General features: G+C 35.8%; 2 protein-coding genes across 2 annotated transcripts in view; both read right to left on the bottom strand.

Moving 5' to 3' along the window:
• Positions 1-6,713, bottom strand: part of LOC114248274 (organic cation transporter protein) — a 61,479-nt gene extending 54,766 nt beyond the window's left edge. The window contains exon 1 of the mRNA XM_089737405.1: positions 6,336-6,713. Within this exon, the coding sequence (XP_089593531.1) occupies positions 6,336-6,441 (106 nt within the window). The 5' untranslated portion in view covers positions 6,442-6,713. The remainder of the gene's footprint in view (positions 1-6,335) is intronic.
• Positions 6,714-15,701: 8,988 nt separating this feature from the next.
• Positions 15,702-18,260, bottom strand: Non3 (Ribosome production factor 2-like protein Non3). The gene is made up of 5 exons (XM_028186307.2): positions 18,102-18,260; positions 17,805-18,020; positions 16,612-16,885; positions 16,150-16,291; positions 15,702-16,014 (listed from the first exon to the last, which is right to left on the bottom strand). The coding sequence occupies exons 1-5, from the start codon at positions 18,122-18,124 to the stop codon at positions 15,725-15,727; spliced, it is 945 nt and encodes a 314-aa protein (XP_028042108.2). The 5' UTR covers positions 18,125-18,260; the 3' UTR covers positions 15,702-15,724.
• Between the last annotated feature and the right edge of the window lie 589 nt (positions 18,261-18,849).

The following is an 18,849-nucleotide window of genomic DNA, read 5'->3' as shown; positions in this document are numbered from 1 at the left end:
AACGTGTTCTACATAACAGAATTAACTCATACTCATTTTTATATTTTTTATGACATCGTTTATTTAAATTAAATTGAAATCATTTATATCAGAAGCTAGTCCATAAGTGTGTAATCGTTGAAATATTACTAACATTATCATTTATTCCAGATATCAATTTAAAAAATATTGAAAAATTTTACTCCTTTTATTGGTGTGGGACCTCATGTGAGTCCGCACGGGTAGGTACCACCACCCTGCCTATTTCTGTCGTGAAGCAGTAATGCGTTTCGGCTTGAAGGGTGGGGCAGCCTTTGTAACTATACTGAGACCTTAAAACTTATATCTCAAGATGGGTGGCGCATTTACGTTGTACCTAGATGTATATGGGCTCCAGTAAAACCACTTAACCCCAGGTGGACTGTAAACTCGTCCACCAATCTAAGCAATAAAAAATAAAAAACGACTGTGTGTTCACACATCCCTCAACTCCCGCCACCTCATCGCTTTTGTCTCGACCAATCACAATTACAAAATTTCCTAAATCGTTTTATCAAATTAATCAATAAAGTAGTAAAATTTTAATTAACATTCTAGCACTAAGTTAATTAGGTTAATTTTATTTCAGATTATAATAAATGTGTCGTTAAAATTTTCTTAATGTAGTTTCAAATTAGTACGAATGATTTTTAATACTATGTTTCTGTTCTATTCAATCAGCCCACAAACGTCCACTGCTGGACGTAGGCCTCCCTCAAGCCTCGCCACAAAGATCGATCCTGCGCTACCTGCATCCATACATACATATTATATGTAGGTATAATATATTAATTACTTTGTTATTTGGTATTACCAGTCTTCTATGATCGCAACTTCTTAGATTGTCGTCAGATTCGTTTGAAATATATGACTCATTCAGCATTTAGTTGTAAAAGTAAGCTTTTTGAGCTACTACAGGGAATAGCAGTTCTATTGACGGATGCACTGGATGTCTTGAACGGAGTACGTTGGACACAAGCCGACTGTTAATAAAAACCTGTATCGTAACATTACAGAGCTCAAGGAGAAACTTATATGAGATGATACGTTTACCGCACGATCTCTTCCCATTAATTACCATTCCGATGGTTGTCAGAGGCACGAAATTCTCTGTCTTAAAAAAATCTTATTAAAAAACTAGCATTACATTCACATTCTACCCGTCTTGGCAGCAGATGTGAAGCCAGGGAACTTACAGGCTCCACTCGCAGGATAGTTACGGCTTACATTGTCGACATGACCACGAGAAGATTCTCCACATTTCAGAGGCTGAGCGCTACATTAGCGTCCAGTTCTGAGAAGATTGCTGTCTGAATGCGAAAATGGTTGCAGTGATACAAGTAAATAACACGACAGAATTTTTTTTCTAGTGAGAAATCCATTCAATCTCGTAGTATACCTACCAATACAATCGTGTCGTCGTGGCCTAAAGGATAAGTCGTCCGGTGCATTCGTATCTAGAGATGCAACGATGTTCGCATCCGAGGCTTGTACCAATTTTTCTAATGAAATACGCACTTGACAGATGTTCACGATTGACTTCCTCGGTAAAGAAATAACACCGCGTAATAAAAATCAAACCCACAAAATTACAATTTGTGTAATTACTGGTGGTAGGACCTCTTATGAGTCCGCACGGGCAGGTACCACTACCTCACCTATTTCTGACGTGAAGTAGTAATGCGTTTCGGTTAGAGTAGTTCGGGTGGGGCAGCCGTTGTAACTATGCTGACAGCTTAGAATTCAAACCTCAAGGTGGGTGGTGGAACTTACGTTGTAGATATATGGGTACGATGGGTTACGATGTAGATGGGCTCCAGTAACCACTTAACATCAGGTGGGCTGTGAGCTCTTCCACCCATTTAAGCAATAAAAAAAATGTGATTGATCCGACAATCCGAAAAATACTATTACATTTACAAATAAAATTACATAATGTTATTATATTCATATTTGTTTTATACATAATAATTCATATTTATAGAACATGTTTTTTATTTAAAAAACAATAACCGCCACTTCGTACAAAAACAAACAACTTACATTAATTAATCACTAGCCTTAATATAATGATAATCAGCTATTCATTAAATTAAATTTACTATATAGATACTACAAGGTCTGTCTGTAGGTAAAGAAATCTACGCACATATTTATATCGAGGACCAAGTAAGTAGGTACGTACAACCGGTACGCTACCAGACAAACATTCATAAATCATAAATTAAACGTCATTATTATTATGCTTCGCAACTACGAGTAATACAAAACGACAATATTTATGTTTTTGAACTTATTGATTCATAAAATTAAATCAGTGTAGGTACGCAAAAAAGGACTTTACTTATACATGATCATACGGATTAAATTCATTTAAAATATTTATCAAGGAGTGACCTGGAGTGATGGATGAGGTGATCGGTCGACTTGTCTATTGATATAACAATTTAAAGAAGACACCTACACAGTTATACAAAGTGTTTTGGAATAGGCAAATACAGAATATTTGCACTTTTATTTGTATTATTACTTATGTTTAAATCACCGGTGCTCTTAAGCGATCGAAATCCTTCTTGTTTATTTATATATATATATATATGTGTATACTTACATTCTGATCACGATTACACATGTACTTTAAAAAATACTATTATTATATTTGCCCCAGCGATTTATAAAATAACCTTGAGTGAATTATTTCAATACATCACTGAAAATTCGATTCAAAATAAATATGCAAATTATCATTCCCAACACTAAGCAGTCTACGATTTTATTATAACAATACACACTTTAAAGATTAGGAAATTACAATGATAACTACATTTAGGAAACTTTTGTTTAGGGAAAGGGTCTCGAAATTCATGCAAGGTGTCCGTGGTTGGAAGGAGAGCGTGGTTTGTGGAAATTGAAGGTCTACAACATTTAGGGACACGCGACCTTTCTGAAGTAATATTGGTATGCCCAACAGGACACGGCTTGATTTTGAAGTCGTCGTGGCCTAAAGGATAAGACGTCCGGTGCATTCGTGTTGAGCGATGCACCTGTGTTCGAATTCCGCAGGCGGGTACCAATTTTTGTAATGAAATACGTACATAACAAATGGTCACGATTGACTTCCACGGTGAAGTAATAACACCGTGTAATAAAAATCAAACCCGCAAAATTTTATTTTTGTATAGTTACCGGTGGTAGGACCTCTTGTGAGTCCGCACGAATAGGTACCACCACCCTTTTTATTTCTGCCGTGAAGCAGTATTGCATTTCGGTTTGAAGGGTGGGGCAGCCGTTGTAACTACACTAAGACCTTAAAACTCATATCTCAAGGTGGGTGGCGGCATTTACGTTGTAGATGTCTATGGGCTCCGGTAACCACTTAACATCAGGTGAGCTGTGAGCACGTCCACACATCTATGCAATAAAAACATTAAAAAACACGGAGCCAAACGGCCGCAAGAATATTTTTTTAATCTGTGAAAATATAAAGGAGAGGTGTTTATTGTATAGCATAATGGGATAGGGAAAATTTGTCTCTAGAAACACAGAGACAACGAGTGTTATGGTTCTAAAAATGTTGGATGAAATCTCTACCAAGTGGGTGGGGCTAAAATGATTCTTAATATTTTTAGGTACTCAGCTCTGTTCTCTGTTTCTCTTCAATTATTCTATTCTATTGTTTGTAATATAAATAAATCGTTCAAAGTACTTTTTTGTCACAGACAAAATAAAATACCAAAGCCATGACTGAATTGTATTTAATTATTAATTTTAAAGCATTGTTTTTCTATCCTGTACATCGTACAAATATAGTACATCGCTACAAATATAGTTTTCCAAATGCAAAATCCAAAGTAGTTGTATTACATAATTTTTTTATTCACTATTTTATTCAAATACGAAACGGTAGATATTATATTTGTATGTAAGTAATGGGATGTCTTGTAAGTGGTTGAAAAGCATTAACGCATTTAAAGCATTTAACGGCCGTCTGGTGTAGTGGTAAGTGACATGGTCACTACACAAGGGGGTCGCGGGTTCGAATCCCGCCAAGGGAAGATATTTGTATGATAAATATAAATGTATTTTCCAGGGTTATGGATGTATATTAAATATATGTATGTGTATAATAAAAATCTTACATTTATTTCCGTTATTTGGTACCTGTAACACAAGTTCTTTACGAACTTATCACGGGACCAGTTAACGTGGCGTGATTGTTAGTAAAATATTTATTTATTTATTTATTAGTACATACATATATTCCGAACTATAGGAACCGCATGTAAGTAAATATTTTCGTGTGCAAACATAGATGCTGTATGAGGTCATGCCAACAGGCTATATTAAAATATATTTTTTAAACCCTAGTGTTGCAATTACCCAAAATCGATATTACTAGAAATAAGAGGCAATGAAGGAAAGAACCTAATGAAATGTCAAGCTGACTTCACCACATTATCGTTTATTAGTCAATGAGCTCATCAAACTTTCCAGTTTGTTCAATTTTGAAGAAGCAATTACCTGAGTGAACGATAGGAAAATTTTGAGTTTTGGTAAATTTTTTTAACGTATTCCCATAACTTTAACATCGTTTAAATAATTTAGATTCGAAGTTGTTTTAATCGCAACAAAACAAATGATGTGTTTGCTGAAACTGTAACGACAGCTTTGCCTTACTTAGTTTACACTTTCTCAAATTAGTATTCATTTGGTCCATCTTTTGTATTGAAACAAAATACCTCAATGAATTGTCAAATCATGAGTACCATAGATTATACACTTAATATACTTGAGATGAGTACCTCGTGTTCTGTTGTGAGTATAGTTGTGATAATTAACTGTCACCGATAGCTGTAATATAAGTTCTCTCACCCTGACAGTTTGTGTCCCAGTTTTCAATCTTACATCCTTTGATTTAAGTGATTTGTAAGTACCAACAAGTTCTCGGATTCTGCTCTTACTGCCATTGAGTTAATGTATTATACGACCGAATTTGATGAAACATATATTGACACTGAATGCGCGTATCTTATAACTTTTTTTTTGCTTAGATGGGTGGACGAGCTTACAGCCCATCTGGTGTTAAGTGATTACCGGAGCCCATAGATATCTACAACGTAAATGCGCCACCCACCTTAAGATATAAGTTCTAAGGTCTCAGTATTACAACGGCTGCCCCACCCTTCAAACCGAAACGCATTACTGCTTCACGGCAGAAATAGGCAAGGTGGTGGTAACCTACCCGTGCGGACCCACAAAAGGTCCTTACTACCACGAGTAAAGTTAGTAAAGTAAACTTTTATTTTCCCCCCTACCTAATCGATGGTAGCTTACGGGTCTATTCCAACTACTTTACATTTAATTAAAATATTAAAAACAAATTTTGTTCAATGAAGCATGTCCCAATGTAAGCCTAGAATAGCGGAGTCTTAAATTAATCCGAAATTGGACGGAAATAAAAAAGTTTCGTGCATTCGTTTCGTCCAACCAAGTCCAAGGCCTCACTGCTACAGACATGTCACATAAATGCATAGTCGAAATGAAAGGTCGGCGAATACTCACCAGGATATACATTAAATTAACGAAATGTGAACAAAACATAAAATAAATTTTTTTTAAATAATTATCTTTCGGAAACTATATGAATATCTTGTCAATAAGATTATTTAGGAAAACATTTGAATTTTAAATACCCGGAAGCTTAAACGGTTCCGCCAAGGATAAAATTATAAATTCGATTTGATTCGAAAAATTTGATCTTAATTAGTTTTTTTCTTTTTCAATAATCATATTTTACATACCTAAAAAAACAGGTTTCATTAGTTATTTTTTTTTTAACTATTTTGCTTAGAGTTCAATTTAAGGTTATCACGATATTGTCAACAAATGCATAGAACAGAACCAATTTTAATCTATTTAGTATTGCATTCGCAAGCTTTGCTTTAAATGACAAGAATAAAATTGGGTTATTGTATGATCTTGAAAATAAATTTATTCAAAAACTATTTAGTATTTACGTAAACGCTTACATTGAAACTTATTACGATGACAGCAAACTAATTACTTAAAATCAAAGTATAGTTACCTCCAGGCCATTATAAATAATGACTGACTGAATTGAAAAATATTACGCGTAAGGTACCCTATGTTTGTTGCAAGTCGGGAGTTAAATTATTGTATAATATTCAGGCAATAATGACTAATTGTTATGCACGATTTACGAGACGTACGTCCGTTCGCCGAAGCGAATCCTATTGAGATGTCACTCTCGTAACTCAAATAGATAATCACAGTAAGTAAACGAAACTGAAACGTACTTGTCGCATGTTTGTCCCCATCGGTCAAGAGCTGCAAGCTCCTGGGCTTCTGCAGTAACTCCTGCAGCTCCGGCTGCGGGTCCGAGCAGTCAGTTCTCGATTTCATTTTCACAAATATTAAATCACTATCACATCGGTTTTATTTTAATACTCGTATAAAGCTGACGGTAATTGATCGTATTCGAAAAAGCGGACGTCCGAGCCTGTATCTGTCCGGCGGACGCGCATTGCTCTGGACTATGGTGGCAGTCGGGTAAGCCTGCCTTTATAGTTTGGCGATCGGCACTCTGAGGCACCGACGCGAGGATTCGAGCACGAAGTCGCGAGCCGACTGAATGTGCGCGACCGGCATCCGGTCAAGGGTATAGAACCTCGCACAGTGGACCACTCAGCCTGCGCCTGTCGAACCAGCATTCCTCACTGTTCTACGATTTTCAAACAGATCAGATAATCCTATAATCATATTCTATCTATCTTTTAACGAAGTATCACAGCTGACTGACAGAACGCATGCTACATCGCGGAGCCTTAGATTTTGTGTATTTTTTATTATAAAGTGTTTAGTACTACAAATATGCTGGAGAATCGGAGACAAAAATTATATTTCTAGTTTAATACGATTAGCAAACTTTTTATCCTCAGATATATTACTAAAGAACTACAAATTGCTAATTAAATTTCTTTTTAATCGTATTTTTCTTTCTCTAAGAAAATAACAAAGTTATAGAAACTTAACTCCGTGATCACATTTTACTTCCCTATGATTATGTAATACAATAAGTATGTACCATTATGCACATAGTAGGGGGCAGGAGGTAAAAAGACAGTTCACGGAGCTGAAAAGGCGAACGTAAAAAATAATAAGTGTGCAGTTCACACGCGGTGGGAGTGAAGTCTTCCGCAATATCCTATCTCATTCTCTCGCGGCTCTTAGAGTTGTAAATGTTTGTCTCTTTTCAGTGTCACCTTTGAATTTAATTTCCATTTCATCGATTTGTCATTACCGGCTCACCGAAATTCAATTCAAAACGATCCTAAATAAATTAAAAACACAAATTTCATTTAATGCCTTTATTGTTGAAAGACGAAAAACAAATAAAATAAAAAATCAAAGGGGGTAATTCCGAAAATGTTGTCCGAAATAGATTTCACGAATAGCACTAGCTTTCAGCCACTCCGCTTCGCTGTGCTAGTGTGCGAAGTCAAAATAGAACTTACCTTATTTATCGGCTTTCCACTGCAAATGAGATTTTTTCTTCCTACCTAATCGCTGGTAGCCCAAGGGTGTATTCTAATTGAGCTTGGACGGGTAAGTGAGCTCACAGGTTCAATCGGAGAGGATTTGCTAACACTAGCCCTAGCAATAGCAGTGCTTCGCTGAATCGACCATCGGCACGGAATCGCGACCCTCAGAAAAGATCCAGCGAAGAATTCAGCGAGTTGCGTCTATGGGCTGAGTTGCACGTTTAACTCTAATCGACGAGAACGGTCACCGGTGCTTTTTTTTTTTTTTTTTTTTCCACAGGAGAAAATCGCCGGATCCCCACCCGCGCGGCAGGTGGGGTATGTGGGAGTTGAACCTCACTAAAAACTCCTGCCGCTCACAACCGGCGCCCTACCTCGGACCGGGCCGGAGCCCAGTCGGGGCTATTGAAACGGCGGGACAGGGTTGACGCAGAGCACATTACATCCATCCCACCGTCCCACGGACGCCGGACCGGTGGCCGCCAGCGACACGACCACCGGTTCCCTCGTTCAGCGGGCCGAGAGCCCGCTTTGATGGCGCCGCGTTACACCTTCCCCCAGAGCGGTCGGGGGAACGCGGTCTACCATCACCCGGCTTCCTATTGCGGGTGAGCGTGCAGAGCACGCCACCCCACGTCTGGGTCCCTCCCCGCACAAAACGGGTGGGACCCCTAGCTCTTAGGGGGCCAGGTCACGGATACGACCCCGGTCCCGACCCCCTGCTCGGCGGCGGCGGGTTTCTGCGTAGTGAGGAGAGCTTTCCCTCACTCGCCCCGCCGCCTCCTTCTGCGAGATGGGTCACCGGTGCTTGGAGAGTTTATGCAGCGAGAGTAAATCCGGAGGATCTGACAAGACATGTTTATAATACGACAATTTTGTCTTGCTTAGAACATAATGCATTTCAAATTTTTTCGATTGATATTGTTTCTGATTTCTTTGATATTTTGCATGCAATATCTACACGCGGTTTCGGTCACTTAGAAGTATGACCAAGAGATCAAAAATTTTGTTTTTTTAATTTCCAAGTGTGTTCCGCTTATATAAATTTTTCTTTGATAATAATGAACTAAGAAAACCGGCATCAAAATATAACGCCCAATTTTCGATTCTGCCTTAATATCGACTCACTTCTTAGTAATATTCGGATGGTTTTTCCGTATTTTTTATACTCGGAATTTAACTTTTTTGACTTGAATTATTCCATTTTAATATTAAATATAAGGTAAAGTTTAAACGATATACAATATTGATATAATTTAAATGGTTTCATTCGATGATATAAATTCATGTTCTTTTTACCGACAAAGGAACGTTGGCCTCATTTAAATTTATTTTCAATTATATAGTTGCTTGATTGATTTGATTTTTGATAATTCTGATTTTAATCTATTCTTCTAATACGTGTATGTTCATTAAATTTAAAAGTAATGTAATAATGCTATTGTTCTGTAAAATAATCACTTCTTTAAACTACAAAAAGTTGTTTTAATTAAAGGGTATAAGGGTAGTATGTTTTATGTATTGTGTCCTAAATCTGCGCCTTTAACTTTTAAGTTGAATTTTATTTGAGACCTCAATTAAAAGTAATGTTTTTCACTCCAGTAGTTACTCAACCGCACGCAAACCATTTACATTCAAATCATTCACAGTAATAAAAGCCTTATTGCATACGTGTATTTGAGGGAACTAGAGGTCCCGCAGTAGTCGAAATTCGACTATAATTGGAATTGTAAGTTTGTACACTATTATGATTGTATTTTATACTTCTATAATCACAAATTTCGCCAAGGCTACACTATAAAAAATATTAATAAAGACAAATAATATTGAATCTATTCTCAATTTGACCACAGATGTCAAGAACAAAAGTTTGACAATAAATTGTATGCATGCGTGTGTGCGTCAAATACATGGTAATATTCTTTATTGATTTAATGTATCTATTATGCATTATTTGAAAAAAATATTAGCATTGTGCACTTCTTCTCTATATCTATACTATAATTACTATAATCTATACTAATATTATAAAGAGGAAAGATTTGTTTGTTTGTTTGTTTCGAATAGGCTCCGAAACTACTGGACCGATTTGAAAAATTCTTTTTCCATTAGAAGCCGACATTGTCCCTGATGAACATAGGCTACTTTTTTTTTTTTTTTTTGTTTCATGTGTGTTTTAATGTTTCCGAAGCGAAGCGAGGGCGGGTCGCTAGTAATATTATAAAGAGGAAAGATTTGTTTGTTTGTTTGTTTGTTTCGAATAGGCTCCGAAACTACTGGACCCATTTGAAAAATTATTTTTCCATTAGAAGCCGACATTGTCCCTGATGAACATAGGCTACTTTTTTTTATTTTTTTTTTTATTTTTTTTTTTGGTTTCATGTGTGTTTTAATGTTTCCGAAGCGAAGCGAGGGCGGGTCGCTAGTTCTCTATAAGTGTGGAAAATTTCATACTCCTCCGCCCGCGCAATTTTCGTAAAAAGGGATACAAAGTTTTTGCTTCACGTATTAATATATAGATTATGTGTTGCAGAATATGGTTTTTCGGTACAATTGTTATAATTACTTTAAGAATAACATAAAAGTAATCCTGCTTAGAAACTTCGAGCAAAGTCCAAATTGTCGAAATATGTTATTCTTCTATCTCTAGCTAAAGTTGTCTCAGCAAGTAGTTTTGCAGCGTCTTGCAGTTTGATTTGGCTTCTTCAGAATGGTACGCCTGAGATAAAACTATTAATAAATCTCAAAATGGCCGAATTTAATCTAATCAGTGGCGAAACAGGTCTGTTACGTATATTATCTTACCTATTACATATACCTATTATTCAAACGGGTTGGTGATTTCTTTGCAAAATTCTAAAAATATCGCACTAGATATAATATTTATTGTTTTCTGTTTTATCGGTAATTTAAAAGTAAATGTACGCATATATACTGTTATAAACAAGATAAATTGTCAAAATCCTGAAAACATTACATACTCGTACTAGGTAGGTAACACTTATTCAAATTAATTATAACGAGTTTGGTTCGACGAGATCAATTTATCATAAATGATCTCTGAACTTCTTCATGTTCAAGGACGTTATTATGGATAAAATAGCGACAATAAAATACCTGCCTGTAATAAATACGTTTTTGTAGTCTGACGAGAAGACAGAATTAACAATTTCAATATTTTATTATATATTTTACCTTGTACTTGGGAAAAGTACCTGCTTGTATTTCCTGACAAAATATAGGCTCGAGCTTCCTTAAGCTTTTAAAGTTCAATATACCTAAATGTATTTTATACAGAGTGTATTAGAAATGTTTCCAGTAACATATGAAGATGATTTCCTATCAAATCGCAAAAAAATTATCAAATATAGATAAATGAACTGTATGTGTCTACGAAATCACAACTTACCTACCGTTAACTAAGTACCGATTTATACATAGTCGAAATCTCAATTATACAAAGAATTCTCCACGAATGAGTGTTGCAGTAGAGTTAAGCAGAATGTTGGTACCCGTCCGTATTGGTTCGCACAATGCGCTTCAGAACTTATCTCTGAATAGGGTTTTTCAATAGGGACGCTCGAACTTTGACAGCTCATAGCAGCCATCTTTGTTAACATCGCTTTACAAAGATGGCTACTGTCAAATATGGCATGAGCACATAGGTATTTAGTCGTTACCATAGATTTCATCATAGAACGCTACACGCTTGTCCGGCGGTATCATCGGCCCTTATTTTTTCGAAGATGCGCAAGAAGCCACGCCACTGTCAATATCGACCAATATCGGACTATGATAACAAACTTTTTGTGCCCTAGGATAGATGGTATAGATCTCGCAAACATGTGGTTCCAACAGCACGGGAGACATTAAATTTATTGGATGAGTAATTCGAAGGCTTCTTCACTCACGTGGTGGCGATATCAATTGGCCACCGAGAAAGTGTGAACTCTAGTCTATGCAGACAAATCAGTCTATTCGCGCCCTGAAAGCCGACATAACTCACGCTCTTTGTGAAATTGAGTCCTATTTATGCAAAGATGTCATACAAAATTAGTCCACCACTGTCGTAATAAATTAATAATTGTAGTCGTTTATGTATCCGATCAATCATTACACGATTTTGTTAAGTTATAACCTTGAATCTATTGAATTCTCATTTTGTTTACTGTTTTAAATGATTCCATAGCCTAAGGGCGTAATTATTATTAGTGATATAGATTGAGAGCTGCTATGATTCAATGGATTTTTATTGAGTATACAAGTACATTGTTTATCAAGTTAAACAATTTCAAATCGGTGTTTATTTATTATTATTGAATAAAACAAACCCAAATATAAAGAAGATACAGCTTCCAGCAAACAATACATCACAGCCACGCTTACACATAACTGAAGAAAGTATTTACCTATCTTAAATGGATAGTTTATAAATCAGGGAATTCCCACTTTGTTTCCTTGTGACGTTTTATGTAAATTTGGTCTCATACTTTATTCATAAGCTTTAAGTTTATATTATGTTAATTCCGCGTAAAACAAATTTATTCAAATTATAGTTTTGATATTTAATTTTCTGCGTATCGCATATAAATGTTGTAGGCATATTAAATAAAAGGTTAATCACGAAATTGATGAAAATTTAATACGTTCAACTTGGCTTAGACTAGATGTCCCCTAATTTTTTATCTCATGGACTACTTGTAAATTTATTCGATTTTCGGTAAACTTCCTGCTAAACAGTGTAGTATAAAATCTCTACTTCACTAATAACATATTCTTCTTTCACATTTGAAAATTTTCCTTAAAGCTTGCGCTCGTCAACTTAAGGGAAAAGTCGGTTGACAGCATTGTACTATATTACATAGTGTAGTATATTTATAATGACGTAAGTCATTCAATATAACTGACTGTAAGTGAGGGTGTCTTAAAAATAAATCAATATTGAACCAACTTGCGTGTGTTTCACTACACTATGGCAGCGGTGCATCGTTTTTAACATTTAATACGCGTTAAATCGAAGTAACCGAACATAAAAGACATAAAAATAAATACTTAATATCATTACTACTATTATTTCACGTAATTATGATTGAACGGTACTGAGTTGATTTCTCTTAATATCCGAAACTCCAAAATGTTAGGCCCTAAGTAATAATATTTTTCCCCTACCTATTCGCTGGTAGCTTATGAGGTTATTCCAGTTACGCCCGAATGAATAAAATTAATATTAAACCACTTACCTTACTTGTGACTATACTTGAGACCTTAGAACTTATATCTCAAGGTGGGTGGCGCATTTACGTTGTAGATGTCTATGGGCTCCAGTAACCACTTAACTCAGGTGGACTGTGAGCTCGTCCACTCATCTTAGCAATAAAAAAATAAATAAATAAACTTACCGAACCCGAAAATCGACGAATCAAATCGGATGCACAATTTCTTGTCGTATATCGCTTTTAGAGTATCTTCATCCTATCACTTCTCAATTTTTAAAACACAAGCCTCCTCCACTCCGCGATTCAGCAATATGAACTTTTTTCGATGTCTGTTATTCCGAATGATCCTACTTTGTATAGGTACCTATTAGGCAGATTTTTACACTCACGGAAACCCAACATTATAGCTACAACTTTCTAAAAAGAACAAAAATTGCCAGAACCTGTACCTTATTGTAGTTTTTTATTTGTTTAACATAAAGGATGAACACGTAAGTAGAATATGTCGTGTACCTACTTTTAATATTACGACGCATTTACGCGAGGAAAAGTTATAAATATTATAATAATAAAACAACGGTTTTGTAACATGTTTGACCCAGTACCTACCTACATTGTCTAATAAAGGGAACGAATTACTAATCTCCATATAAATTTTCAATTAAAATCATTTTTCGACAACAAATTAATTAATACTATTAGATATGTTCATTGCGAAAGTGAATGTTATATATTGTAGCCAAACAAAAACGTCGACCTTTGAATGTACCTTTCAAAGGTTCATAATAATATTATAAAGTGATTATTGCTCCATTTTAAAGTTAAAAAGACCTTAGCTGAATTATTACAACGGCAGATAAAGTATGGAGATAAATAGAACGAGGGCTTTTTCTATGCTGTTACTTAAAAAACGCATTAAATTAATATTGTGTAAACAAAAACATTGCGACATTTACGTCATAGCATCGACGGCCAAATGTCCACTGTCTTGTTCGACGTCTATTTGTATATTTAATAGTAATTTCTCGTCACCCGTATTTTATCGTAATAAGGTTATGACCATAGTAGGGGTCTTTATTTATATGTTTTACAACTACATTTTTTATTGTATAGAAGACCTTCCTAATGTTAAAGGGTTACCGGAGCCCTTGGATACCAACTTAAAGATGCCACCATCCGCCTTCAGACACAAGTAGTACAACGGCTGCTACACCCTTCAAATCGGAACGCATTACTGCATCGCAACAGAAATAGACAAGGCAGTGTTACCTACCCGTAGGGTCCGGTTCAAATGACTTCCTACCACCAGTTATAACGAAAATTATAATACATATTATAACGGAACGAAATTTCTGAACGTGAGATACCGCCCCCGCCGCCGCCTTACCCCCCGCTGAGACAGAGCTCTCTGAGCGCGAAAACACACGCTCTCAGCGCGCGCGACGACGACCAGTAAAGGAATCTCAACTCATTTTGTATTTTAATTTAGTTATTGTGTCGCTTTTATAGCAAAACCTCATACCAAATCAGTGTAAACATTATTTCTATATCATCTTCGCCAACAGCCCGGAACAACGAACTCACAAATCTCACAAAAGCCCCGCCAGTTGGACTTGTAGTGTTAAAATATTTATTATACATCGTATATTTTTTTACATGTTATTCCTTGAAATTCGTACACAGGTGTTGCTACGTATTTCTTTAAAAAACGACCTGGCAACATACCGCCATCGTCGCCCTAAGCACGTCATTTCAAATTCTCGCGAACTACTCTCGATGCTTTTAGGTATTCCACGCACCGGTCACCGTTCCCGTCCAACTCATCGAATGCGATGAAGGGTTCGACGTGCAACCACAGACATAACTCACTGAGTTCCTTGCCGTATCTTCTCAGTTGGTCGCAGTTCCAATCCAGTGGTAGATTACTACAGTAAATGTTAGAGCAAAGTGACTCAGGTTAAGCCCCGTGAGCTACCAAACGATACGTAGTTAGGACAGCCCCTTAGGTTAGGGCCGCCGTACCGCGGAGACCGGCGTCGTTGGTCGTCGACTATACCCTCGACGACCCGTCGGTCGGGTGTCCTCGGGGTGGCGCCGCATGTCTGGTTGTAGTGTTGACCGCGTGAACCCCCCTACTCTGACCGGGTTCTGACCCCGGACGGAGATCGGACGTCAGGTGTAAGAGTGCAGGAGAGTCGTTTAATGTAGTAGGGACCTAAAATTCCATGGGCCCGCGGTCTACTCCCAACACCTTGCAGATCGTCAAGTCCCACGTACCTCGCGCGCCCCCTAGGCGCGGGGACCTCGTAGGAGGTTCGACGAAAAAAGAAAGCCCGGCTACCAACAAATAGATAGGAAAAAAAATTATAAACTGGTACCTGCATATGGTGATTCGAGCACCTGCACAGCTGTATTGCTCGATAAGGGTATACCGGGAGTCCTATAGTTATCGTATCGTTAAGCAGATTGACAAACTTGTGTTCCACGTACGGCTAAACGGTAGCCAGAGATCAGGCACCATAAGGTTGCCTAGCATCATGCAACTAATGCAGTTGTAGCGGTACCGTCATAGAACAAAAGAAATATAGTACAAACCTAAAACGCGCTAATATATCCAAAATAAACTTACCAAGATACATATTTCCAACAAAATTTGGCCTTTTGGTCTACCGAGCAATATCCAGTTATACACGGCTTATACGGTGAAACAAGTTCTTTCACTTAACTATAGTGCGGTCAAGAGCCGATCTGCTCATCTCACACAGGAAAATAAACTAGTCGATACAGCATGTATGGACGTACATGCTCTTGGAAATCAAATGAGATGTGTGTGACAGATCGATATAGGTACACTGGGCATCCTATTCGTTAGCTCATGGACACTAAAGTGGCAATCAAACAAAAGTTACATAGTAAATGTACTCTTTATTATACTTCTACATGTTGTTTTTGTTTTGCTGCTTTCTTATCTTTCTTTTTCTGAAGAAGTATTTTTTTCTTTTCTTCGGTTGTTTTCTTTAAGCCCTTCATCTTTCGGGTTTGCAGCCTATTGATATCTTGCTTACCCATATGAATACGGCCGTGTTTAGTTCCAAATGCATCTCTGGAGATATTTTTCTTTTTGATTGGTTTCATCTCTCTCGGTATTTTACAAGCTTCCTTGTAGAGATCGTCAGACGCTAACTTAGTTCTTCTTAATTTGAAATCAATTGACGGACCTGCAGTTGCCAAAAAATTTTTTATTCAGTTTGCTGATAAGAAAATGATTCCGTCAACAATCATACAAAATATGCAAAATGACAAGCTTGTGAATATTTATTCACTTGAACTGTGATTTCAACAACGATTGTTACCTATTTCTTCCAACTCCACTCTGGGTGTTCTCTGGCCACTTTTCTTAAGTGATATTCTGTACGATCTGAAGTAGATCAAGCCATCATCAGTAGCCGTGAAACTGAGGACATGTTCTAATCCCTGCAATCTAATGGTTTCCACCTATGAAAATATAAATACCATTTATTTTTACATTAATTGTCAATTTTCATTACTATAGAAATAAAATATAGTAATTTAATGATAGGTGGGAAATTAATTTGGTATTACTAATTAATTATATGAAGTACCAACAAAGCACTTATAGTTATTAAATTGTCTTATAATTGCTTAATTATTATAATTTTTAAAGATATGCTGTACTGGTATAACATTTTAACAACATAACATTTTAATTCAATTACTGATACTGTAATAAATCCTTCCTTTATTTAACATTCATGAAAAAATGATTTTATTAATTTTCCAATATTATTTTTTACCTTTTCTCTGAGAAAGAAATCAGAGAACAGTGACTTCAATCGTTTTAAATCCTGGTTTAGCTCCCAAGCAGGTCCATTAAACAATAAACATGGTTTAGAACCAGCCAGGACTTTTATATTGTGAAATTCTGACATTGCCTTGTATTCTTCAGCACCAAGTTCAATCATATCCAATATTCCATAATCAAAAGTTCTACCCAAAACAATGTTGTGGGGGCGCTTCTTGCTGTGTGAACCAACACCAAACAGAGCTGCCTCTTTTTTGTAACATAACCTATAAAGCAGACAATAGAAAGTATAAAACTACTTTTACTATGTTTTTATAATATTTTGTTCACTTTTCACGAGTCGTAGACATTATTACAACTACTTTTATGATTTAATCTCATATTTTTTATTGTGAATATATTATATCTGGTGTTTTGAATATGTTACAGTTTGTACAAAAATATAATGAAAATCAGAATAATGAGAATATAACATGTACGTAGTTTTGATTGTCATTACAGTGTAGCATTTCCAAACTTTTCAGAATCAGACTTAATGAATATCGCCATTTAAATCCAAATAACAACGACTGAAAACTTTCTTTTACATTAATTAAAGAGCAATAATTTCAATATTATATATAGGGTTCATATGAACAAATTTTAAGAAAATAATTTTAGCAAATATATTATGTTTAAATCACTAAGTAAACTCTCTAAATTGGAACTTTTTAATCCAATCTGATTTGTTATTACTGATGCTTGAATGAAAATGTTTGGTTTAAAATCAATCTATATTATATTTCATATGTGGCTATTCATAGAATAGACCATAAAGAACATGACACATAATTAAGTTACATTATTCACAATTAAAAAAAATTGTATTGCCATTTCTAAATAAGAGCTCTAAAAATAAACAACATGGGGATTCATATATAATTTACTAAGGAAATTTTATGTCGATAAAATTTAAAATGACAATGTAGCAAAGTGCATCGAAATTATTATAAATGCTATTAAATAACGACATAACTGCCATAACCTATATAACTAGTATAAAGCAACGATGTAGGTATGCTCTGAAGAGTGCAAAAACTTAGTTAAAAATTTAATACTGATCCTACCTAGCAGGATACGAGAACAGGGAGTTAAGCTACTTTAGTTTAATATACATTCACTTGTATAAAATGCAAAGTAACTTACTTCTCAATCAAACTACTGTCTTCAAATGGGACAAAATCGTTTTTGCGGCTGAGATAAGCGGCGTCAGGTTTTTTTAAATCATAGATATCCTTTAGTAGCTTTCTTGTCCTTTCTGACGGGTTGCGGCCTTGAAGGAAGATACTTTGTTTAGGACCTTCAATGGGCTTAGGTTCTTTCGATAGTAGAACCTTTTTTCCTTTACGAGTTGTAGGTTTCCTAAAAAAAATTTACTACTGTAAAATGATGCAAGTTATGTGAAGAATAAGTAATGTTCATGCTAGTGTTGAAGAAAAGTACTTTATTCTTTGTAGCACAGGCATTTTGTTTACATTAAATTTCAAAAACACAACGAGATGCACACTTTTTCTTAATTGTCAACTCAAACACGTGAAAATTGTGATCACAGATAATAAATGATTGAAGTGTGAATTTATTACTATATAGGTCTATGGAATTTATGAAGTGTATCACGGTGTATAATCTATGCTTAAGAACGAAAGTAGAGATGCCGATTAAGTTCAATTTACATATGGAGTTAATAAGAATTTACCACAAAAGATCGATTATTTCATCGAAAAAGATCTCTGAATCGACATCAAATAGTAGAAAATCGAATTTGATTTTTAGAGTGCAATTAAATACAACAAGAAAATAGAATGAAACCACAAATAATAGAAAAAAATAATTTTAAATGTATACTTATTTGGATAAGTTTCGACAACTGTCTATATAATATTGTTCATTGTGATAATTGTTAATATTGTGTGATTGACTCTGTGTTTTTTTTTATTAATCAAACAAAAAAATTCTGCGTGAAAACGCTTTTTTTTCCTACACCTATGCTGATAGCCTAGCTATTTCAGCTTCGCCTTAATAACGTGTAGGTGAGCACACAGGGCTCAAACTAGAAGTGTTGCTAACACTGGCCCTAGCAAGAGCAGTGCTTCGCAGAATCTCCATCCTCGCCGAACCCGTCTCTTCCGACGAAGGGTTCGACGAGTAAATTAACCCACTGAGTTTCTCGCCGGATCTTCTCAGTAGGTCG

Source organism: Bombyx mandarina, chromosome 23 (assembly GCF_030267445.1).
Source record: "Bombyx mandarina strain Sakado chromosome 23, ASM3026744v2".
Taxonomy (NCBI): domain Eukaryota; kingdom Metazoa; phylum Arthropoda; class Insecta; order Lepidoptera; family Bombycidae; genus Bombyx; species Bombyx mandarina.
This window is presented reverse-complemented; position numbering and strand designations above follow the sequence as displayed.